At 47.0% G+C, this 25,889-nt stretch overlaps 1 protein-coding gene across 2 annotated transcripts in view; it reads left to right on the forward strand.

Annotated features, from left to right (window-relative positions):
* The window catches only part of GABBR2 (gamma-aminobutyric acid type B receptor subunit 2), a 415,572-nt gene that overhangs the window by 201,755 nt on the left and 187,928 nt on the right, over positions 1 to 25,889 (forward strand). For both annotated transcript variants that reach the window (XM_055271718.1, XM_055271719.2), the window contains one exon: positions 11,963 to 12,064. In XM_055271718.1, coding sequence (XP_055127693.1) covers positions 11,963 to 12,064 — 102 coding nt within the window. The remainder of the gene's footprint in view (positions 1 to 11,962; positions 12,065 to 25,889) is intronic.

Consider the following 25,889-nt stretch of genomic DNA (forward strand, 5'->3'; position numbering starts at 1 on the left):
GAGGGAGCTGAATTCTACTTCCTGGTGGCCTCTCCCACTGGTACTGGCCCTTTCCCTGAGGCCCAGGTGCCACGCCAGTCCCCTGGGTTTGGTGGCAGTTCTTCAGGGATGCACGAAGTGCTGTCTCACAGGCCTAGACTTCCCCATGTGGCCGCCTGCCATCCCCTCCACCATTCCTCAAGAGACAAGAGCAGGGATAGGGCTCAGAGCCACGGAATGGTTTTGAAGTCGGCTTGCTTTGGTGCTCTCAGGTGTGATTTCTTAATATCCGTCTTCTAGTTTGGTGTCAGAGACTCACTTTGCATATTGCTGATTTCCTGTAGAAGTTTCTATTCATCACCTTAACTATATAGCCTCCCTGTTTTATTAACACCCAACGTTTTTGTAAACATTGGTTTGGTCCCTCGAGTCTGGAACAATTAAAGCAATGGGCAGTTTGTCACAAGGAAAGCAATAAGGTCTGATGGCTAATTTCATTCCCCAACAGCCTTAGCGTAGCCTGACTTCACCGACTGCTCCTAGAGTGGGTGAGGTCCTTGGAAAATGAGGGCCAAAGGGAAGACTGATGGTTGGGGATGCCCAACAGGAAATTTTTGTGCATTATCCAAGAAAGGTGCTTGGACCTGGTCCTACTTCCTCAGGCAGCCCCTGTGCTAGGCATCTGGAGGGGTAAGAGGTGTCCCAGACGGAAGGTGTGTGAGATCTCAGGACATTCTGTTTAGCCGAGAAGAGGTATCTTGAGCCCAGGACTGTGGAGTTCAGAGGAAAAGTCACTGCTAGCCTGGGAACAAGGGAAGGCTTCAAACAGCATGTTGGCATTTCAAGATGTATGGGATCTCAAGGTGAAAGCTTATTATATCACTTTCCTGTTCTGCTGCAACAAATCATCATCAATTTAGTGGCTTTAAACAGCACAAATTATTATCCTATAATTCTGAAGATCAGAAGTTCAAAATCACTGGGTCAAAATCAAGGTGTTCCTGATTTTGGCTGGTTCCTTCTGGAGGCTTTAGGGGAGAATATTTCCTTGCCTTTCCCACCTTCTAGAGGCTGCCTGTGAGCCTTGATTCCTGGCCTCTTCCTCCACTTTCAAAGCCAGAAGCAGAGCATCTTCGAACAAATTTCTTCCCTGACTCTGACTTTTCTACCTCCCTCCTTCCCTTATAAAGACCCTTGGGATCATGTTGGGCCGCCAGGATAATCCCAGATGGTTGCTCCATCTTGACATCCTTAACTTCATCGCATCTGCAAAGTCCCCTTTGCCACGTAAGGTAACATATTTTAGGGATTTGGACATGGACATCATTGGGGAAAGGGCATGACTCTATCCATCACTGATGATTCTTTGGAATTTCTAAAACTGAGAAATCAGTTTTCCATCAGCCTGGCTGATGGAAAGAGGGATTTGATTTGATTTGATCTGAAAGCCAGAGCGGCCCCAGTTGCCTTCTTGAAATTGGGCCGAGGGTGTGTTTCTCCCCTACAGTATGTGGTTCTGGGAGACAGGCCTCCAAGAAGCAGTGGTGGGCTGGGGAGAGGAGCAGCCTGCAGTCTCCCTGCCCTCCATCTGGAGGACTTTCATAATGCGGTGATAGTGCTGAGAGCTGGCATCATGGGTTGGGTGTGCGGGCCTGTAGCTCTGCCAGGTGGGATCTCTGCTCCCAATTGCCATGTAGGCCAGCTGGACTCCCAGCAGGTAGGAGCTGCCATGAGGGCTTGATGTGAGTAGCTGGGCAGGTCTCAGGTCACAGGTGCCTGACACTCTCTGCCATGGTGAGGGAGGCAGGGAACTGTCCCCAGGGAACTCCAGCTGCCCTCGGGTCCCATATGTCCCCACAGGGGTGCCCCCAGAGCACCACAGCTCTCCCCAGATTTCTTCCTTCATTGGGGCCCTGACAGAGTTCCAGCTGGCGCTGCCCCTGGGACTTACCGCTGCATCTGCAGACTGGGTCTTCAGCCTCAGCATGCAGCCCAGCCGTTGCAAAGTTGCCTCATCCCTGCGAGACCAGCTCAAGATGGGTCTAGTGGGCTCAGAATATTAACCTCCTCCATCTAAGAGTGGGTGGCCATGGTGCAGCCTCAGCATGCACTCATCCATGCTCTCATTCACCACAATTCTGAGCACCTACTATATGCCAGGCACTACACAGGATCCTGAGATCAAAACAAACCAAGTGCTTCCCTCCTGGAGCTGACACGTCCATGGGGAAGAAAATGTTACAGCCCCGTACTCATGGTCACCTCTTTGCGGGTCAACTCAAAGTCAGTGATGCAGACTCCTGAGCCCTCCACTGAAGCTCCATGAGGCCAGCACCCCTGTCCCGGGCACCCACATTTCCACGATGCACAGCTTATGGTCCTCCACTTGTTTCCCTGCTTTTGGTAATTCTGGAGATATAAGAAATACCATATATCTTTGGGACAGACAAATGGTGCCATCAAGTAGAGGGAAACTGGGGTTCCATTCCAGAGGCCTTGATATGTGATGTGAGCATGTAGATTGGATAGGAAGCCCAGGCTTCTCCATGGGAACCTGCCCCAGGTGTGTTAGTTTCCTGCGGCTGCCGAAACAAATCACCACAAACTAGGTGGCTTAAAACAACAGAAGTGTATTGTCTCATAGTTCTGGAGGCCAGAGGTCCTAAATGAAGGTGTCAGCAGGCTTGCCCTGGAATCTCTAGGAGGGAATCCTTGCCTCCATCTCCCAGCTTCTGGTGGCTCCAGGTGCTCCTTGCTGGCAGCTGCATCACTCCACCCTCTGCCTCTGTCTTCACGTGGACTTCCCCCTCATGTCTCTGTGCCCCAACTCTCCCTTTGCCTTTCTCTTATAAGAATCCTTAACATTGGATTTATCCAGGATGATCTCATCCCAAGATCCTTCAGTTAATTACGTCTGCAAAGAGCCTTTTTCCAAATAAGGTCACATTCACAAGTTGTCAGGGTTAGAACTTAGACCTATCTTTTTTGGAGGTCACATTTCAACCCACTGGCTCTGCACTGTGAACATGCATGGGTCATACGCACACATACACACACCTGGATACAGCTGGATATATACCCACAGGCATTCCCCAAGTACAGCTATTCCCCGTGTGCAGCAGATCTAATACATATTCAGTTACATATTTGCCCTTTACATTTTTTTTCACTTACATTCAAATCTGGTTACAGATGATTAAGAGCGAACTTATTTGTAGAAATCTAAAAAGTAGGTGGCTCCATTTTTCAAAAGGAATGCTCTCTTAGTGAATGCACATCAGGTTTGGACAGGCAGAAATATACCACATGGAAAAGTTTTTAAGCATATGCCCCAAATCTTTGAAAGACCTCACTATCTATCAAAGCCACCTTCTCCGTCGTTAAAAAGCTGTGGGGTTTTTTGGCATTGGGCCAAAATCTAATTTCCTGAACCATCTTACCTGTTGGTGCTCCAGCACCACGGGGGTGCGCAGAAGCAGGTGCCCCCCCTCTACATGACAGCTCTCCTGTGTTTGAAGTCGGCTTTGGTCTACGCCTCTCCAGGCTAATTTTTTAATTAGCTTAAGTTAATGGCAGTTCCTGGGGAGCTCCAGCCCCAGTAAAAGTGGCCTGAATTATTCAAAGATTTGAGTGTTTCAAATGCCTGTTTATCCTAATTAGCATCTTAGCTACAACGGTGCCCTCTGCCTCTAAGGAGCCACATTTTAACATGTTCCATATTTTAATGGATTTTCCTTGAATGAACTATTTAATCAAGTGAAGACACATTTCATGAATGAATAGAAGTAAATCTATAATTATACACTTTAGTCAGGTAAGAGGAGTGACATTTCGGCACAATTCTTGGCTATATATAGCCACTGCATTTGAATGACAAAGTAGGTTACCTCAGCTTCCATAGGAGAGCTGAGAATTCGCTTTGCTCTCAAGTTCATTTCGTAACCTAATTAGAATTTTCAAAGAGTTGTAAAGTGCATGTGGCGCAGCCCTGGTTCTCTCCGTCTTTACCTGGATCTGTGCCTTTCTGGATAGTTCCTCTGCTGGTGCAGTAGCCTCATTAGGGAAGTTGTCTGGGGGAACTCCTGGCCATAGAAGCCAAGTGCCTTGAGATCTCTGGAGCTCTCTGCAGCCTCCAGCCACTGGCTGTGAATTTCACTTGCCCATGGGACCCTTCTCTGTGTGGGACATGTGGTCTGAATGCAGTAGCAAGTTGCTATAATAATATTCTGCTTCTCTCTTCTCCCTTTCTTGCTTTCTCTCTCATGTCCTCCTGCCTCCTTTCCTTCTCTCCATTTTCTCCTGTCATAGTCAGGGTCTGCTCGGGGTGCTAAGGGCCAGGAGTAGAAGGGCCTGGGGATTAAAGATGAGATGTACCTACTAGAGGGGGCAGGAGAGAGCAGGGGAGCAATCCTGGTGCCCTGGGTCTGGAGGAGATGGGGACAGAGGGCTCGGGGGATTTTAGGCAAGCTGGCGACCCAGCTGTAAGCTTGATGATTCTGTTGCTCTTATCCCAATCAGTAGCCACTTTAGCTACACATTGGAAACTCCTGGAAAGCTCTAAAAATACAGATGCCTGGGTCCTATCCCAGAGGTTCTGATTGGTTTAGGAGGCAGCTAGGGCATCAGCGGTTTCTGAAACTCCCCAGGTGATTCCAAAATGTAGTCCCAAAGTCTTTAGGTGACAGCAGCCCCAGCCAGCATCCTGACCACAACCTCCTGAAAGACCCTGAGCCAGAAACCCCCAGTTAAGTTGCTCCCCATTCCTCACCATGGAAACTGTGGGGGACAGTGGATGCATATTGGTTTAAGCTGCTACATTTTGGGATAATTTGTTGCACAGAAGTAGATGACTAATACAGATTATTAGTTGTCCTGAATGTACCCCCAAGCCGATCACTTCTTGCCACCTCCCGTATCATATCCCTCGCCTGGACCATTGCTGGAGCCCCTCCCTGCCCTTCCTCTTCCCCTCATGTCCCTGCCCCTCAGCAGTCCCACAGAAGCCTGAGCAACTGTCTCAAATCATGGTTCTAATAATGTCACTCCATCACTTAAAACCTCATCCTGGGTTACCACTGTGCTTAGGGCCGAGACCTGATCCTTCACCTGAACTGGAAGGCCTGTCCGGGCTGCCGTCACCCACCTCTTTCTCAGTTCATTCCGACAGCCTCCCCCAAGCCCTGCTTTAGGCTCTGCATTAAGCCTGCTGGGACATTCTTTTAGTTTCTCCACCAGCTCCCTCCCGTCACAGGACGTACCCATGCTGCTCCTCGGCCTGGAATCCTTCCCCCTGCCCCACCTCCTGGCCTGGGGCTGACTCCTCTGCTACAGCCTCTCCCAGGAGCCTGCCCCTGAACTTGAGTGCCCTTATGTCAGTGAACATTTACACATTCCCTGGGACAGTCAGCTGATGAATGCCTCTTGCCCTCACTAGACAGAGATCCAGGACAGCGAATGGTTTTGGTCATCGTTAGAGGCCCGGTCCTGCCTCAGACGGTTCCTGAAACAGAAGAGATGTCAATATCAGAAATGAATGAGTGGGTGAATAAGTGAGTGAATGAAGGAGTGGGACTGGTAGGGACAAACAGAGCCCATTCTGAAAAATCCAAAGTGGTGAGTGGCGGCTCGGAAAGGTACTCAAGTCCAGAAGCCAGGCAGTGACTGGGCATGAGATAGAATTTCAGTCCCAGGAATGAAGCAAGAGCTCAGATTAAGAGCCTGAGGTCAGAGAAAGGTCCCTTTCCAGGCTGACTGGGGGCTGCACCCCAGGGCTCCTGACCTCAGGCCCCTCACCTTGCATCCATGGAGGGCAGGAGTGTCCAGTGCCAAGTGGGGGGATTCATAGGAGCCAGGAGTTCACTGGCCCTACCTGTGGGTAGCAGGGAGTTGCAGGGGATAAGAGCCTGGCAGGGCATGCAGATACAGTCTTGGGGCCCTAAAGCAGAGATAGTGTGGGTGGAGAGAACAGACTGGCCCACACACTGAGGCGGCAGGTCATGCAGTGATTTGATAAACCCAAGGCTGGGTGATTCTAGAGAGAGGACAGTGCCCGGCATCCTCTGGCAGCTGTTCTGTTTTCAACAGAGAGGTGCAGGCTTCAGAACAGGGAGGAGGCCTTGCAATGGAGTGGCACTGTGGCCTTCTCAGAAGTGAGGACCAGCCTCCTTGATGGGACAGTGCGGACCCACATTAGGCTTAAACAGGTCACATGGACTCAATTAAATGCTGAGTGAGAAGATTCTTCTGAGTCATCCGTTTACCTACACTCCCTTCCCAATTCCATTTGCTTTCCACCTTTTCCTCTGATCTCCTTTTCCTCCTCCAACCCCTCCCCTTCTCGCCCTGTGTCTTGCAGGCATGGATAAAGACTGCACTCCCATGCCTAGTGTGTGGACGGAGGTTGTGTGCTCAGTCAGTTGCAGGAACGAAGCCATTGTGAGGGCTTTATTGGAGTGACAAGTCCCTGTCACTCTCTTCACCACAGCCCCATGAACCAGCTGGGAGGGAGGTTGTGGGCAGACGCACTCATCTCTGCTGTTCAGACGGCTGATCTGACCTGGCGGCATTTTCTCCCTGCTCAGCATGAGTGGGGCTGTCCCCACTGCTGGCTTTCCCTCAAAGCCATGGATTTCTCCTGGCTCTTCGCTTTATGAAAAATGTGGGGCTTCCTAGAACTTGAAGTCTGAGTTGAAATATTGACATTCTTGCATTTGGCTGTTTGGTTCCCAAAGCTGCATGGGAGCCTGAGGAGTCACTGGTCTCATCCTTTGTGACCTTTACGCTCTCCATCAGCCCGTGCCTATGGTCTCCCTAAAGGGTTCTTGGTCCCTGTCCTAGTCACACCTCTGTCCTCTGAGTGTGAACCACTTTGTCGCTACCCTGATAAAGGCAAGCAGAACTGAGCCCAGTGCTCTAGGTGTGGTCTGAGATGGATGACAAAGAGGGATTGTCCCTTCCTTCATTCTAGATGTGATACCTTTTAAAAATAGTTCCTGGCCAGGTGCAGTGGCTCACGCCTATAATCACAGCACTTTGGGAGGCCAAAGCAGGTGGATCACTTGAGGTCAGGAATTGGAAACCAGCCTGGCCAACATGGCAAAAGCCCGTCTCTACTAAAAACACAAAAATTAGCTGGGCTTGGTGGTGTGCACCTGTAATCTCAGCTATTCGGGAGGCTGGGGCAGGAGAATCACTTGAACCTGAGAGGCGGAGGTTGCAGTGAGCCCAGATCATGCTGCTGCATTCCAGCCTGGACGAAAGAGTGAGACTTTGTCTCAAAAATAAATAAATAAAAAATTTTTTAAAAAGGGGAGCTGGGGGCAGGGGGCAGGGAAGGGGGCCAGCGGTTCCTAGTCTTAATCACCCTTTGTCAATTGCCTTGCTCAGTGAATACATTCTGGTCTCCTAACCAAAGGGAAAATATCCAAGCATTAAAATTTTTTTCTCACAATTATCGATCATTTACTTAAAACTTATCTGGCTTCATTTAGAATGTGGTTCTCTAAACATGTATCAGAATTACCTGGAGAGCTTTTTAAAACAGGGTGCTGGACCCCACCCCAGAGTGTCTGATTCAGTAGTTCTGGGTAGGGCTGGAGAGTTTGCATTTTTAGCAAGTTCTCAGATGGTGCTGGTGTTACTGGTGCAGGGGCCACTCTTCGAGAACCACTGCTTCAGGGACATGCTTTCTGGCACGAACTCACACGGATGGGCCACACCAGTTCTTGTAGTCGGGGTGGGGAGGAGGTGTCAAGTCAACAACTAATGCCTCCAAGCCTCTTATCGCAGATTGTTTATTCCAGGGGCTCTGACCCATCTGTTCTCTCCATGCCAAATGTCTTCGGCTCCTTGTGGATTTGTTCCTTGGCCAGGTCCTGGATCCGCTGCACCAGAAGCGGCGAGAGTTTTCCCCTTTGGGTAGCCCCAGAGGCCCTGGCCTTTAGGGAGCCCAGTCCTTCCTCACCTCCTTTCCAGCATCCCTGGGTGCCTGCTCACAGCACCCCTCACTCCCTGTCAGTCTGTGTCTCCTGCCCTCCTGGGGCTCCCTTCCAGGTGAGGGGAAGCCTTCTAACCTCCCCTGCCCATCATTAACCCATCTCTCCCCATCCCTCCCAGGATACCCACAGCTTTCAGCAAATCAGACTCCTGGTGGCTGCCTCACTTGGCCCAATATGCAGATTAGGCTCCCAGGGGCACCCCCTGCCATACTTTGTGTGTGTGTGTGTGTGTGTGTGTGTATGTGAGTGTGTTGTGTGTGTGAGTGTATTTTATTGGGAATTAAGAGTTATTCCTTTCCCAGAAGAACATACTTCTATTTTTATAAAGGAGATTAATAGAAAAAAGGAAATCATTTTGCAGAAATGTAGTTAATGGCAAGACATTGGCTCTGGTTTTTTTGTTTGTTTGTTTTTTGTTTGTTGTTGTTGTTGTTGTTGTTGTTTGAGACAGAGTCTTCCTCTGTTGCCCAGGCTGGAATGCAATGGTGTGATCTTGGCTCACTGCAACCTCTGCCTCCCGGGTTCAAGTGATTCTCCTGCCTCAGCCTCCCAAGTAGTTGGGATTACAGGCATGTGCCACTACTGCCTGGCTAATTTTTATATTTTTAGTAGAGATGGGATTTCACCATGTTGGCCAGGCTGGTTTTGAACTCCTGACCTCTCAGGTGATCCACCCGCCTTGGCCTCCCAAAGTGCTGGGATTACGGGCGTGAGCCACTGCACCTGGCCTGGCTCTGTTTTAAACAAGAGATAACTACAGTTCCAGAATGAAACCTAGGTATTTATAAATTTTCTTAGTAAATCTTCCATCAGTGCACTAAAGGGTCTTTCTACCCACTTAAGGAGCATGTAAATTTTTTTCCCTTGTGAGGAAGATCTATTACATTATTTCTTTTCCATGCTTTTGTTACTTTAAAATGCCATTTATAATATTACTGATTGCCTCCATTTGCTTTCCCCAGAAAGTCCATTAGGATAAATACTTGAGGTGAGCACAGACTCCTTGGTGCTGAGATTATGGGCGGTGAGTGGCTGACCTCACTGACCATCTGTTCTGGCCTCTTCTGGTTCATCGGGCCTCCGAAACTGTCCACATCTGGCAGAATCCAGAAGAGCCAGCCAGGACTGGGAATCACACTTCAGTTTCCTCATCTGTGAAATGAGCGGAGGGATGAGATGACCTCTAGGGTGTGTTTTATCTTTGTTTTGAGTTCTGACCACCTATAAAACATTTTATTCTGCCATGTTTATATATAGCTTTCATGCACACATTAATATACACGTGTGGATACCCACGCCACTGCTGCCTTGATGCCTTGCCATTTGCCTGGGAATGATCACTCCAACTTCTAAGTGGTGTGTAGAGCTTTCGAGTTTACAAAGCCATTCCACATCTTCAGTGTTTTTGCTGGGCCTTGAGTCAGCCCCATGAGCTACTTGCTGTATTGCCCCCGTCTTATAGGTGTAAAAACTGAGACTTGAGAGCTTGGGTAGTTTCTCGGAATGTGGGTGCCATGCAAGTGGAGAGCCAAGGCTTGACTGTGTGTTTCCAGGAGCTCACACATTGAGCTCCTCCCAGGAGGGCCACGTGTGCACGTTTTCCCGGTTTAATAATGACTGTTCCACAACACCCTCCTGCTGCTCAAAACTCATCATGGGACCCACCTGTATCCAAAAGGATTTGAGACAGCAGAAATCAACTCTGATGGAAAAGTTAACTTTCCCCCCCCATTAACTAGTTACCAATCTTCCATCGAATTGAGGTAAAAACGAAGGATGGACAAGGATCACCCTGACTGTGACAGCATCTTTCTTTTTACAAAACATTGATCACAAGGCACTTCAAGCATTCAGAATAAAATAAACACCCGTGGACTTGCTAGCCAGAATGATTACATGTTCACATTTGCTCCATTTGCTTCATATTTCTCTCAAAGAAACAAAAGATGGCAGTTCCCATCACAGTCTCTTTTGTCTCCCTTCCTTGGTGGTGACCATCCTGTGACATTTAGGGCCAGATTATCCAAAACGCTCTGATGTATACATTACAAGCATCCACCAAGTGTTGAAATGAGAAGTTTTTATTGTGGTACAATATACATAACAGAAAATTTATCACTTTAACCATTTATAAGGGTACAGTTCAGTAGCAGTAAGTATATTCACATGTTTGTGCAACTATCATTACTGCATCTGCAGAACTTTTTTTTTTATCATTCCACACTGAAACTCTGTGCCCATTAAACAATGACTCCCCATCCCCTCCTCCCCTCAGCTGCTGGTAACCACCATTCTACTTTCTGTCTCTATTAATGTGACTAACCTGAGTGTCTCATATGAATAGAGTCATACAATATTTGTCCTTTTGTGTCTGCATTGTTTCACATAGCATGATGTCTTCAAGGCTCATCCATGTTATAGCATGTGTCAGAATTTTATTCCTTTTGAGGGCTGAATAGTATTTCACTGTCTGTATACACCACAATTCATTTATCCACTCATCGAGCAGTGAACTTTTGGGCTGCTTCTACCTTTTAGCTACAGTGAACAAATGCTCTTATGAACATGGGTGTAAAATGTCTGTCAAGTCCCTGCTTTCAATTCTTTTGGGTACATGCCCAGAAGTGGAATTGCTGGATCATGTGGTAATTCTATATTTATCTTTTTGAGGGGCTGCCATACTGTTTTCCACAGCAGCGGCAGCATTTTACATTTTCACCAGCAATACACAAGGGTTCCAGTTTCTCCACATCTTCACCAACACTTGTGGTTTTGCTTTTTGGTAATAGCCATGCTAATGGGTGTGAACAAGAAGTGCTTTAAGCATCTCCTAAAGAGGAAGAAACTGAGGCCCAGAGAAGGGGAGAATCACATGAGAGGTTGAGGTCACAAGCAAGTCAGTGATAGAGCAGGACCTGGAAGCCGGATCCCCTAACCCCAACCTAGTTCTTGCTACTAAAACACAAAGTCCAGTTTCCATCGTTATATGTCAGAGAGTGTACAGCCATGGCCGCAGGCCAGATACAGACTTTAAGTTTATTTGGTTTGATCCTTACTTTCTTTTTTTTTAATTCAAAATAGTATCAACATTTAAAAATTAGGGGATTTTATATTTTAAAAGTCTAAATTTCTGATTTCTCCCTCCAAAAATCGGAAGGTCTGGTAACCCTTGACCCATGTTCTAACTCAGCAACCAACTGTTGCTGTCTTTTGTTTTGTTTTGTTTTATTCTGTTGAAACAAGGTCTTGTTCTGTCACCCAGGCTGGAGTACAGTGGCATGATCATGGCTCACTGCAGTCTTGAACTCCTGGGCTCAAGCAAGCCCCCCGTCTTGGCCTCCCAAAGCGCTGGGATTACAGGTGTGAGCCCACGCCCAGCCCTATCTTTCTGTAATATCCTTCCACACAGGCTAGTTCACACACTGGCTGGTCCTGGTAACACTGGAGTTTGCAGCCCTTTGCTTTTCACATCCATAGATATTCCTCATTCTGTGTGTGAGTAGACACATAGTTACGTTTAACATCACAGGCAGGTTCCATACTTCTTTCCTCTTTCCTCTACTCTGTATTGTCTTCGAATATATTAGCTATTTCCTCACCATAAAAGTGAAATAATATCACAAATAAATAATGCAAAATATTAACAAAGACAGAATAGAATAGCCTGATTTGGAGACAATGTGATGTGGTGAAGAAACACCAGCAAAGGTGCTAATCTTGACTCTTGCAGGAACTCCCTGGGCAATCTTAGAAAGTCCCTTCCCTGTCTGGCCTCCTTGTATCCATGTGTCAGTTGCAGGGTGGGACTGGGGATCCTCAAGTTTTCATGGGGCGGTCTAGTTAATAATGTAAAACAAAACCACTCACTTTGCATTGTCGATAGAGAAAATCGCTTTGCGCAGTTGACTTCCCCAGGGTGACCCCTCTGAACTAGCCCTTCCTATGGTCCTCAACACACCCACCCTCTGCTTTCTCTTTGCTGACAGGTGCGGAACGACCTGACTGGAGTTCTGTATGGCGAGGACATTGAGATTTCAGACACCGAGAGCTTCTCCAACGATCCCTGTACCAGTGTCAAAAAGCTGAAGGTAGGTGTGGCTAGCCACAGGGTGAATGGCAGACTGATCTGAATGCCCTGGGTGCCCAAATTGCCTGACTATGAGAGAGCCTCAAGTTTGGTCTGGGTCTCAAGTTCATTTCCACCTTGGCATCCCAGACAGGAGAAGCTCCCAGGAATTGGCTTCCCTTGGCTTTCCCTTCCTTGCTGTCCAACACTGGTCAGAGGTGCTGGCTGCAGGTGCACAGCCACTGAGCACTTTCCTGATGGTTTGATATCTCTCAATGCAGCCTCAGGGGCAAGCAGGGCACATGTGATTATCATGTCTCTTTTGAAGAGTCACAGAGAGAGGAACTGTCTTGCAGAAAGCCCACAGCAAAGACGTCTTCTTTTTGCAACTGAAAGCCCAGGCTCCTGACCCCTATCCGGTGATACTCACTTTAGGAACAGAAAGGGTCAACTAGAGGTTTCCCCAGTTTTAAGTCAGTCTCTAACTTTCATTTGTCCATTCATTCTGCAAACTCTCTCAAACAGCTTTTATGCACCAGACCCTCTCTTGGGCTCATAGACATCATTGGCCTTGACCTTGTCCTCAGGTTGCTCCCAGCGTGGTGAAGAAGACAGAGACCTCTCAGGGGAAACAGGAACAAAGGGGCCTGGGAACAAAGGGAGGAAGTGACTCATCCCACCTGGGGAGAAGGCTCAGACAAGACTCCAAAAACAGACAACATTTAGTGGTGGAGGAAGAGCGGGATCCCCTCCTACAGGAGCCCAGCATGGTAGGAGGGAAGATCAGAGGGTAGGGTAGGCATGCTCATCATGGCTGAGGATCAGCAGGAATTCCACAGAGGCAGAAGTACCTGGAGTGGGGTAGAAGGGAGGCTGAAACAGAAGTCAGTTCCCAGGAGCCTTGAATGCCAAGCTTAGAAGTTTGATATTTTATCCTGGGGAATTCCTGGAGGTTTGTAAGCAGATGCCAGTGTCATCAGAGCTATCAAATTCCTCTTTCCCTCTCCTCCATTCCTTCAGGCCCTCACTTAAAGTCATTAGCATGGAGACCCCAGATGCCAACTGCAGATATGTCCCTTCTGTCTTGTGTGGGTCCCAGGTTACACCAGTCAGAGCAGGTAGCAGCTTAGAGCAGTTGCCTTCTAAATCCTCCAGTTCACAGATGGGGAGCCCAAAGCCCAGAGAAGGGGAGCAAGGGAAGCAACCTATCAGTTGTCTACTACCTCCTCCAGAGCAGACACAGAGCCTACGGGTCACATTTCAGCCTTGGGAGCCTCTGCAGATGAGGACACAGTAGTCAGGGAAGGGCCTGCTGGACAGCCCAGGTGGCTGGAGCCCAGTCTCCCCACTGCAGTGTCACAGGCTGTGTGGGGCCTGGAGGATTAAGGGGTGGGGTGGCTGCTCTGCAGGAAGCATCTGGGGCAGGGTTGGGAGAGGAGGGGAGGGCCTGCAGCTGCGCTCACATTCTCCTGCCACACGCAGAGGCATCTCCCCATGGTGGGCACTTGAAATAGCTCCCTGAGCTCCAGAGGCCCAGCATCTATGGACTTTAATGTTTAAAGAACCTTTGTGTGCAGAGCAGAGGTACTAGTTGAAAGTCAGCAAGAAACTGGAGATAGAACTGGGTTCTCTGCCCATCAACCAACCAACTCCAACAGAAGTAGCACCAACATTAACCATAATGAAAATAACAGCCAAAATAGCCACCTTTCCAGTGCATTGACCACAGGCCAGGCCCTGTGCAGAGCCCTTCACCTTTATTTGCTCAATTCGTCCTCCCCAACGCCCTCAGATGGAGGGAATTTTTGTATCCCTATTTCACAGATGTGGACTCGAGACTCAAAGAGGTTAGCAACTACCCCAAGACACCCAGCTGAAAAATGGTGAGTTGGGATTCAAACCCAGGTCTGGGCAATGTCATGGCCCATCTTTCTCCACTGCTCTGCATGTACTTCTGAGAAAGGATTCCAGTATCACATAAACCAGGAGAGCAGCACTAATGACAGAGTCCTCATCTGTTGGCAAAGGCTCCCCTCACCCAGACACGTGCACAGCTCCTTCTTGTACCTGTTGCAGTCTTTGTCCAGTCATCCCCTTCTCCCAGAGGCTTTCCCCGAACACTTTATTTAAAAATTGAAATCCCTGTTCCTCCAACTCCCACTTGTCCCTTTCTGCTAATTTTCTCCTCCATTTCACTGATTGATATCTATTTTCATTTCCTGGGACTGCTGCGACAAAGTACCACAAACTAGGTGGTTTATAACAACAGAATGTGCTCTCTCGAAGGCTTAGGACTCTTCCTTGCCTTTCTCTTGGCTGCTGGCATCACTGGTAATCCTTGGCAGTTTGTGGCTCACCACTGCATCACACCAATCTCTGCCACACATGGCATGTCCTCTCTTCTCTTTATATGGTCTTTTTAGGACACCGGTCATGTTAGATAAGAGCTTCCCCTATTCTAGTATGACCTTTACCTAACTAGTTACATCTGCAATGACCCTGCTCTCAAATTAGATCCCATTCTGAGGTACTAGGGGTTATGACTTCAATGTGTTTTTCGGGGAGACACAATTCAACCTCTAACAATATCTGGCCTTCTATTCATTTTACCTGGTGTTTTATCATCTGTCTCCTCCCATTAGAATGTAAGCTCCAGGAAGCAGAAATTTCTGTCTTGGTCACTCTTCTGTTTCCCATCACCTAAAACCCAACCTAATTTGCTCAACAATTTATTGAGTGTGTGTGAATGAAATACGAAGTCTGGACAAAGTGCAACAGAGGATACAAGGACATAATGCTCAGGAACAACGGGAAGGTAGTTACTTTTGGAAAGCTCAGAGGAAAAGAAAGTTTCTGATTTATGGTGGGGTAAGATGGAGAAGGAGGTACAGAGGGCAGGCAAGAAAACCAGATATCAAATAGTAGAACTGGAGTCTGCATTGGAGGTAGTAGACAGCAGAATTAAAGCCAAGAAAAATAAAAATCAATAAGGTGGAGGGCAAACTTGAGATACTTTCCCAGAATTCAGAGGAAATCACCAAAGAGATCAATCCAGTGAGATAAAGGATAACAGTTGTGGATACTGGAGAAGGGAGTTGTCCTAAGGGAAAACCAGGACAAAAGAAACAGAACCAAAATCCAAAACAGTAGAAACAGTAGCAATGAGCACGCCTAACACCCAGATTTTGGTTCCTAACACCATTCTCCAGTAAAAGGAACCAGGGCTCCTTAGACAAATGGCTGGTTTTATGGGGCAGGAAAAATAGACAAGATGATTCTGGAGTATTTTGTAATACCAGAAGGTAAGGAATAACACACATACTGGTGGGGCTGTATCAAGGAAGTACAGTTGCCAATTGAAAGAGCTCCCAATGGCCAAAGCTGGAATAATTTGAACACAGAAAATTAAAGTAGTATTAGAATATAACCCAAAGTATAAAATAGATCTCTGCAAGTTTACTATTATGTAAATGATTGACTAATAAATGGGAGGACATAGGCAAATCTCCTACACAGAAGAATTCAAAATAACTTACATAGATTCTTCACACTCCAAAGACGTAGTTCATAACTACACACTTCTTAAGTTACTTCCTTCCAAAGGGTACAGTAGGAAAAGAGGGGGGATAAAAAAGAATAACTTGACAGTCGAGAAAACTGACAAACGTTCCCTTAGCCAGGCAATCAAGGTCAACATCAGCAGTGATAAATCACATTGAAAGCTCCCTTGACATGATGTGATGGAAGTAACTTTACCTCTGTGGTCTTCTTCCCCAAATCCCATAAGCCCAGTCTAACCATGAGAAAAACATCAGACAAATTACAGTTGAAGGCCATCCTGCAAAATACCTGACCAATACTCCCCCAAACTGTCTAGTTCATCAAAGATAGAGAAAGCCTGAGCCAAAAGGAGCTGAAGGAGGCATGACAACTAAATATAATGTGGTATATTCTAGATGGGATCCAGGAATAGAAAAAGGATGTTTGAGAAAAAGACTAAGGAAATCTGATTAAAGAATGGGTGTTAGCTAATAATAACATCAATATTTATTCATTGTGACAAATGCACAAAATACTAATATAAAACATTAATAATAGGGAAAACTGGATGAGGGGTTGTATGGGAACTCTGTATATAGTCTCCACAATTTTTCTGTTTTCAAATAAGAATTTTTTTTTTTTCACTAGGAAACAAACTTAAGTGGGCTCAAGACAGACCTAGTACTGTAGATTGGGCCATACAAAATTTCCATTATTTTACAGTTTTTGAACTACAACAATTTTATATGGAAATGTACAGATTATATGAGCAAACTAGCCAGCTTCTGCATTCTAGCAGAATTGGTGAAAAGAGAGTCATACTTAGACAGGTTTTGCCAAAATTTTGACATACTTAGTGGAGAAAATCTTACAAATATCTAGGCCAGGAAAAAAACAAACTTCCCATAGAGATGCAAAAACCAGGCCACTCTCCGACTCCTCTGAAGCATTAAATCCCAGAGACAGTGGAGCAACTGGGAGACATTCTGCACTGTATGGGGCTCACACGATGTTCCAGCCACATCCCCTTCTTGAAGCTAATCCTGAAGTCTGATGTCAACCAGCCAAGAGCAATGGCATACTTTACAGCTGGGGTCATGGTAGAAATGGCTGAGCAGGGATCATTGGAACCCATGGAAGGAAAGTGAAGTCTAAATAATTGTTATAAAAGTGTATGCAGATGCAAAAATTACATATAATTTTATACATAATGCAAAAATAGATACAGCAATAAGCATAATTGATATATAAAAATCCAAATTACCTTCACAGGCCTAAGAAGAGATGAATATTTTTTAAAAAGGGTGCTTAACTCCTGGTGTTAACTAGGAGAGGGACTCAAAAGAGACCATTTTGCTCATGAGTTTCATAATTAGGGAGATGTAAACTAAAGAATGCTTTGAATGACTCAGTGGTAAATATACCATAATGCAAACAGAACCTGAAGCTGCAGAAACACAAAAATAAAACAAAGGAAATCTCATCCATGTTTCGAAACAGAAAGCAAACATGAAAACCAGAAAGCACAAAACAGATCGTTGCAGACCACATATAATGATTTTGACCAGAAGTTCAAATAGGCCAAACTCATTATCAAAAGGAAAAGACTTTCAGATTGTGTTTTGAAAAACTCTAGCTATTTACATCAGATAAACAAAGTGATACTGAAAGGTTGAAGGTAAAAGGTTGAGCAAAGGTCTACCAAGCAAATCAAACTACAGCAAGAATCCCAGTATTCATATCAGACCAAAGTGTGTTCAAGGTACAGGTGTCAAACAGGATTAAGGAGAGTCCTTTTCTATAGATCAGGCTTCAATCCACCTTGAGAATAACACGTTCATAGACCATTATTGCTTTAAATTACATCTTACTGAAATAAAGAAAAGCCTGTTAAAAATAGAGACGGAAATTGACAGAAACACAATAGCATTGGGAGGCATAACATCTCTCTCTCTCATTCTTGGACAGTTCACCCAGGCAAAAAAAAGGCAAGAGCACAGAGGAATGGAATAATGAAATTAATAAGGCTGATTTAGCAGATGTGTATCGAAATTTGTATCAAGAAAGTCAGGAAATAAAACCATTTCTGTGTGATGAAGTCGCGAGGCCCTTTAAGCTCATTCCAAGCCTGTTCTGAACAGGGGGTGGCTAAAGTTTAGCTGTTTCCAGGCGGGGCTGGGAAGCCGCTCTGCACAGAGACCATGTCCTGGGCACTCACAGGGAGAGATCCAGGTGTCAGATTTCCCTTTCTGGACATTTCATGCACCTTCCCCAAAGTGGCCTTCTGCCCTGTATTCATATTTCCATTTTTTGGAGGAATTAATGGTACATTATTTCAACCATGGGGCATCCACAGATCCTTATGTCTGGAATTGACATGGGAGGGGCAGTTGCCTCAGTTCAATCCGGGTGCTCTGGAGGCCAAATATTTTTGTGGAAAGAACAGGAACTTTTAAAGAAAATCTTTTATTGTAAAATCAAACAACAATTTGAAAGCCACAGAAATCAAATGAATGTCTAAATCAGTCATAAGGCAAACAGCACACAGGTCAGAGAACTTTATCAGATATCCCAAAAGTCCCTTCTATCCACAGCCCCCTGCCCCCTGCCCCCACCATCAGGAACCCTATGCCCTACTTTTACAGAAATCACCAGCATTCTTTTTTCCTTTTTTTGTCACAACTCAGAAAGTATAGGGAATGCTGTTCTAGTTGTGACCCTTTTTTTATTGTAGTAAAATATATGCGACATAAAATTTACCATTTTTACCATTTTTAAGTGTTAATTCAGTGGCATTAAGTACATTCACAGTGTTGTACAACCATCTCATTATCCACTTCCAGAACCTTTTCATCATCCCAGACAGAAACTCAGAACAGGGGCTTTGTGTGTGTGCGTGTTGCTCTGTCGCCCAGGGTGGAGTGCGGTGGCACGATCTCAGCTCACTGCAACCTCTACTTCCTGGGTTCAAGTGATTCTCCTGCCTCAGCCTCCTGAGTAGCTGGGATTACAGGCGCCCTCCACCAGGCCTACCTAATTTTTGTATTTTTAGTAGAGATGGTGTTTTACCATGTTGGCCAGGCTGGTCTCAAACTCCTGACCTTAGGTGATCCATCCGCCTTGACCTCCCAAAGTGTTGGATTACAGGTGTGAGCCACCTGTGCCAGGCATAACAAGGGCTTTTGAATCAAGCGGACCCGGGGTTGGACTCCGTCCCCGCCTTGGTGTCTACCTCTGTAGAGAGGGCACTGAGCCATCCCAGTTGTGTGATGGTCGCCGTATGCAGACTGTTGGGCTCTCTCGGGGGCTGAAAAATCAGTAGTCGATATTATGTTTGAAACTTGAGAGTTGCTGGAATAAAGACTAAATAATAAAACACTAAATAACAAAATTAGGGAATTTCAGGGAAAGAAGCCATGGAATTCTCTATCTTTTAATGAATGTCTTAAAATAATAACAAAGGACTTTCTAAAATCCAAACTTTGAGACAGTAAGCAAAGCTGAGAGATCATGAGCAATTCACTTAGGGTCTCTGGGCCCACAGAGCTTCCCTATTGCAGGTGAATTTACCAGAGGAGACAGGAGCCTTGCTCGCCTGCGTCAGCACTGTGCCAGCAGGCACCTCTTTCCAGAGGGCTCCTCTTCTCTCTCTCCATCTTATCACAGCCTCTTCTTCTGACCTCATCCAACGCTTCTGCTTCAACATCAAAGGAGGACACTTTGAAGCACTCCCTTTGTGCCCACAGATTCATGAATTCACTTCATCCCCACAATAACTCTACAACAGCAGTCAGCAAACTACAGCTCATGGGCCAAATCCGGCCTACTCTCTGTGTTTGTAAATAAAGTTTTATAGGAACACATTCATTTACCACAACATCTTTGGCTGCTTTTGTGCTACAGCGGCAGAACTGAGTAATTGCAAAGAGACTATATGGCCTATGACACCAAAAATATTTACTATCTGGACCTTTATAGAGAGTGTTTGCCACCACCTGCTCTGAAGATAGGTACTATAATTATCCCCATTTTATAGGTAGAGAAACTGAAGCTCAGGAAAGTTTAATAACTTGCCTGAGGCCATGAAGCTGATTAAGTGACTGAGCTGAGATCCTAGCTCAGCAGTCTAGCTACAGACTGGCTCTTAACCTCCACGGCATGCCTCCTAGCTTCGTGTCCACCCACACTCCTCAGTCAGCAGAAAGATTCCTGCATAGCCTCTCAACATTCCAAGGTTACTCATACCCAACATTTTTAAATGACCTGTCTCCCCCCATTTCTTCTTAGTAACAAAACAGGAATGAAATGGCTTTGCAACTTACTTGCCTGAAGTGGAGGAGTGGTTAAAAAAAAAAAAGTGCTAGGGAATGACAGAAAGACACAGATAAGCAGAAAGCTCTCATCTTTATTTTTTATATTGATGCAATATTTGGACCCCAGTGCAACATCATGAAGACCCTCTAAATTGAGCCAGGCTTTCTACTCTTAAAAAAGGAAAAGAAAATATGTCTCTGCCATTTAGAGCCATGTTTGGCTTTCTTTTTTGAGTGACTCACAAAAATAGCCCAATTCTCCGACAATATTAGTGGGGATCCTTATGCCTCACATTAAGGGGACAGCTTTGACCAGAAAAGCTACTCGACTAGTCAGCAACAACTGAGTGTCCTAGAACCCCAGCAGAGAGAGGAGGGAGACAGGATAAGCCTAAGGTAAGGCCTTTCCAGAGAGGGGGGTGTCTTCATTTCCCATTGCTGCTGTGACAAATCTGAACAGCTTCAAGCAACACAAATTTATCTTGCTGTCTGGAAGCCAGATGTCCTACATGGATCTTGACAAGCCAACATCAAGGTGTCAGTGTGGCCAAGTTCCTTCTGGAGGCTCTAGTTCCAGTATCTAGAGGCCACCTGCATCCCTCAGCTGGCAGTCCCCTTCCTCTATCTTCAAAGTGAGCCATAGTCGGTGGAGTCTTTCCCACACTGTATCACAGTCTCTGCCTCGGCCATGTTTAAGGACCTTGTGAATACATGAATACATTTAAGGACCCTGTGAATACGTTATCACCTGGATAATCCAAGAAAATCTCCCTATTTTAAGATCAGCTGATAAACAAACTTAATTCCATCTGCAATGTGAATTTTCCCTTTACCACGTGACATAACATACAGGTTCTGGGGATTAGGATGTGGCCTTTTTTGGGGGGCTGGGGGAGTGGGGACAGGGTCTTACTCTGTCACCCAGGCTGGAGTGTAGTGGTGTGATCACAGCTCACTGCAGCCTCAACTTCCTGGGCTCAAGCAATCCTCCCACCTCAGCCTCCCAAGTAACTGGGACTACAGGCACGCACCACCATTCTCAGCCTATATATATATGTGTGTGTGTGTGTGTGTGTGTGTGTGTGTGTGTGTATGTGTGTGTATATATATATATATATATATATATATATATATATATATATTTGTAGAGACAGGGTTTCTCCACATTTCCCAGACTGGTCTTGAACTCCTGAGCTCAAGTGATTCTACTGCCTTGGCCTCCTAATGTGCCGGGCTTACAGGCATGAGCCACTGTGCCCAGCCAGGATGTGGCTATTATTCTGCCTGTCGTAAGATGACTACAAAGATAGGCTTTGAGAGGACTGCCCTCTCCTTGCTCTGTGGGAAAGTCCTAGTGGGAACTGTGCTCTCCCTCTCAACTCAGGCCAAAAAAAAGTCCTTAGGGAATTGACTGCCTTTTTCCCAACCAGATAGGAAAGACCTGATGAGAACTGCCACCCCTACAGGCCAGGAGTCCATCCTGACTGCCTGAAACTGAAGTTCATACAGGCATCCCAAGGGGATGCAAAGCTGCAGAATAAACATGGTGCATCTTTCTCACAGGCCAGGTTTGCTCAGAGACATGGAGACGAAAAGGTATTCTTTTTAACTTACGACATAGATATATTATTAGAGTGTTAAATATACATGAATTTTCAAGATACAAGAATAAACTGTAAAAAAATGCCATGCTTTCCACCGGGCTGCTGTGGGCTATTCCCTCTTCGCTCCCTTCCTTGAGAGTGAAGCGTATGCTTCCTGCTTCTCTGCCTTTACGGACATTTCCAGTGAGGGGTGGGGTCTAAGTAAGACAAATTTTAGCTAAATAAAAGAGACTACTCATTCTGGGTGTGGGATCAGTTTGTCAGAGCCAGGAGGGACTTTGGAGAACATTCTAGGCTAAACTTCTAGGGCCCACTCCAGGTCTACAGCCACAGTTGGGGCACAGGACTGGCCTGGGCTTCCGAAGCCTTAGGCAGTGCCCGCTGGCCCAGGTCATGGCCAGCTTCTAACAGCTCAGCTGCCTTAGGGGTTTATAGCATCTCATCTCTTTATATAGCATTGCGACATTTGAATTTTCAGCAGCCTAGCACAGTAGGTAGTCTGCGAGGCTAGGCTCTGAGAAACCAGGATGCCATTGAGTAGGCCTAGACAGATGCATGGGTGGCAGGAGATTCCAGACAACCCAGAGGTCAGGGTCAGGCTCAGGGTCGAGCTTGACCTTTCTTGCAAGATTCCATGTTCCAGAGGCAAGGAAGGCTGGCTGGAGGGCATGGTCCCTAATCTTCCTCACCTCTGCTGTCCTGTACTTTTAAATGCACAGCAGCGATTTTAGTGGCTCAGGATTGCATTTGCCATTTATATCCTTTCACTTCAACATCTGCATGACTTTTCTCGATTAGCTGTTGCTACAGATTGAGTGCTGAGCTCCAGCAGCTCAGACCCAGTGGGGTTTGCCTTCTCAACTGGGAGGCAGTAGATAGGAGCGAGGGGTCAAACACTCAGGCTCTGGGACCACACCTACCTGGGGCAAGGCCAGTGCCACCACCTCCTATTTGTGTGATCTGGCATCTTAGGTTGAAGTCCCTACAAACAGAGGCTGAGATGCTTGGGAAAGTGATTTATTGTGGGAGTACTCTTAGGAGAAGGGGAGGGAAGCAGGATGAGGCAGGAGGGGCTCTGTCTTGGATGGATTCCAGTTTAGTCTGGCCCCACAAGGGTCTCCGGAGCACAGACGGCACCACAGAGCTGATCTGAACTTTCAGCAAGGGGGCCGGAGTTCTCCACCAATGTGAGTCAGTTGTTGGTTGGTCTCTGTGGGGTGTGGAGCATGGCATGGCTCCCGTGGCCAGGAAGCTCCCCTTAGCTGAGGGCAGTTCTCCAGAGAAGGGAGTGAGCTGTCAGCAGCCCACTCTCACTGCAGCCGGGGCAGGTGTACCAGCCCCAAGGAGGGGACTGCACCTGGGAAGGTTGCTTAATTCTTTGGACCTTGCTTTGCTCATGAATCTTTCCAAAGTGAGCATAATAATAGCACCCACCTCCCAGGGTAGGGCTGACGGACTGTTTAGCACAACAGCTCAGAAAGGGCTTGAGAGTTGTTATTTTTATGGTGTTAGGATTGCTTGCAAACTGGGGGTACATGCTAGTTCTTTGAATCGGGTTATCCTTGCTAAGTGTCATGTGCGTGCATAAGTGTGTATGCATGCCTGTGTGTGTGTGTGTGTGTGCGTTTAGCTCTCTTTAAGCATCCCAGAGACAAAGTGGTTCTAGATGAGGGATGAGACGGGGTCAAGAAAAAGGAAAGGAAACGTACCCAGGGTTTGGCAACATTAGACTCCTCTCCAGAGGGAGTTTAGTGGGCCTCTCCTTCACTCATCTTGTCACTGTTGGGGGTTTGGGCTGAATACCCCTCCCCATTTTCCTACCCCATTCCCACCGCTGTTTCCTTCCACTTTTGCCCCTTTCCTGTGATAATAACCTCTTGAGGGTGTGAACATAGGTCTCAATGTATGGTCTCCAACCCTAGACCTAGCCATCTCATTTGCCCCAACTCAGGTCATCTGCTTTCACTCCAGAAAGGTCCCCACAGAGCCAAGTCCCTGGAAGGGCACAGGATTTTCCAGACCCCGCCCTCTGCCACGTTTCCAGTCCTTTGTGATATCACAGCTCTGATCTGTCACTGTTATCCTCAGGGATGGTTATGGCTGCCCCTCCCTACCCCTACTACTGCCTGAACTGCCCCAAGCCCTTTCAGCATAAGAGAATGGGCCCATACCCTGGCAGGGAGGCAGGGGGCTTGTCTGAAAGCAGGGGCTACTGCTATTCCCAAATTTCTTCTTTCTACTCTCTGGACTTTCAGGAAAAGATACAAGCTATGCAACATTGAAAAGCATGATTCTGGAACTTTCTTGAGAGCATGCACATGTGTGGAAAAACTACTAAGATTCCGCAAATCCAAAACCTTTCCCCTAACCCCTGAATCTTCCAGTAAGTTGCTACTTCAGAAGGAGAACCCAGTATATCTGCACTTCCTACCCTCGGGACACCTCCTCATGCTCTAGAATGCGTATACCCTAGTTTGAGAAGCACCTCAAACTCTTTATGCTGCTCTATGGTGCCCCCCAAGATCCTCATCCAGCCTCACCCCCCATTTGGCCTCTCCCCAACCCTGGATTCCGGGCTGCTCCTCCTTCCTTCCAGACGGCAGTGTCTTGCCCCCTCTTTCTCACTATCTAGAAGCAGAGTGTGTGTTCACAGCTTCCTGCAGCAGGCATGACCTGGCTCTGCATAGGATCTTTCTCCAGGGCCCTCTAATGGTCAAGGAGAACCGAAGTGAGAGCTCTGGCTTTCATTTTGATTCTTTGGAGCCCTGGGAGAGCTTGTACCTCTCTGGGAAGAGATTAGCTAGATGGGGCATCCCATGGGCCCCATCCAAATCTAACAGCCTGGGAGCACTGAACCAAGTGGTCCTTGCAACTCGGTTGTCATAGCAACAAAGACACCAAATGGTCCACAAGTGGCACAGCTGGTTATTTAACTGTCAGCAGGTGGTCAGGAGGTCAGCTATGAAGATGTGGGTCCCTCGGTCTACTCAAGAAGTGGACATGGTGAGCCCAGGGTCTAGACCGTGGGGCTGGCCAGATATTAGTGCAGTGATGATAATGGCTGCTAGTGACGGAATAAGCAGTGTAGGCCAGGCATTGTGCACGATGCTGCACACTGGAATAATTCACTTCATCGTGCATTCAACACATATTTGTTGACATATGTGTAGCGCCCTGTTCTGGGAGCTGGGGACTTAGAGATAAGTCAAGTTACCCTTACTTCAGCGGGGAAGACAGACAAGTAAGTGGACTTGAGCCACACTGGAGGCAAGCACAGGGTGGTCCGGGCTCACAGAGGAAGAAGTGGCCACCAAGCCTGATGGGACAGAGAGATGGTTTCTCAGAGCAGAGGAGCCTGGGCTAAGGTAGGAAGGGTGAGTAGCAGCTGTGCGGGCAAAGTAAGTGGGAGGAGAGGGAAGGGCACTCTGGAGGGATAGACTTGCAGAATGGGTGGGGGGGCAAAGTGGGAATATGAATAAATAAATGAATGAGTGAATGAATGGCAGTCCTGTTTTAGGACTCACTGCCAAGGCAGGGTATGAGAAATGTGATAGAGAATTGAGCATAAGTCAGTTGATAAAGACTGCATAGGATCTTTACCATCTCTATCTTTAGCACCTCTTGAATGTGCTAAGGAGCTCAGTGTTTGATCTGCAAACCTCAGGAAGCCATGGACAGATTTCACACAATCGGACTTGAATCTAGGAATGAACCCTTCCTCTGCTCTGTGGCGATGGGTGGATGGGGCAGGATTCATGGCAAGGATGCAGGGAGGCTGTTGCTGTTCACGAGTAAGGAATGATGGTAACCAAACTCAGGGCAGTGGGGCTGGAGGGTTGGGGCTGATTAAGGAGCTAGTTGTGAGCAGACAGAACCAACAGGTTCCGATTATGGCTTGGATGAGGGTTGAAGAAGAGGAGTAAGTCTAAGATGACTCCCAAGTTCCTGACATTGTCAGAAATGGAAAACACAGGAGGAGGAAAGGGCATCTTGGGAAAGCTGGTGGATTCAGCTTGGGTCATGTTGGCGCTGGAGGTGCCTGAGAGACTCCAGCTGGAAAAGTCTGGTGGGAAACTGGAGAAAACCTGGGGCTGTGGGGAGATATTTGGAGTCCACAGCACACAGAGAACAGCTGTGGCTGGGGTCATGAACGAGGTGGCCCAGGGAGAGTGATGGGAGCAAAGAGCTAAGAACAGAACACCAGCATTTAGGGATGGGCAGAAAGGTCAGGAGCTGATGACGAGGAGTATGAGCAGGAGTGGCCAGGGAGGCAGGAGGGGAGCCAGCAGAGAGCAGCATGGAAGCCACTGGGTGAGTTTCATTATGATGAATTGACAGCCACCGGGCAAGGCAGATAGGATTATCCCTTTCTCAGAGATGGAGGATTTGG

The sequence above is a fragment of the Symphalangus syndactylus genome, chromosome 3 (genome assembly GCF_028878055.3).
Source record: "Symphalangus syndactylus isolate Jambi chromosome 3, NHGRI_mSymSyn1-v2.1_pri, whole genome shotgun sequence".
Classification (NCBI taxonomy): domain Eukaryota; kingdom Metazoa; phylum Chordata; class Mammalia; order Primates; family Hylobatidae; genus Symphalangus; species Symphalangus syndactylus.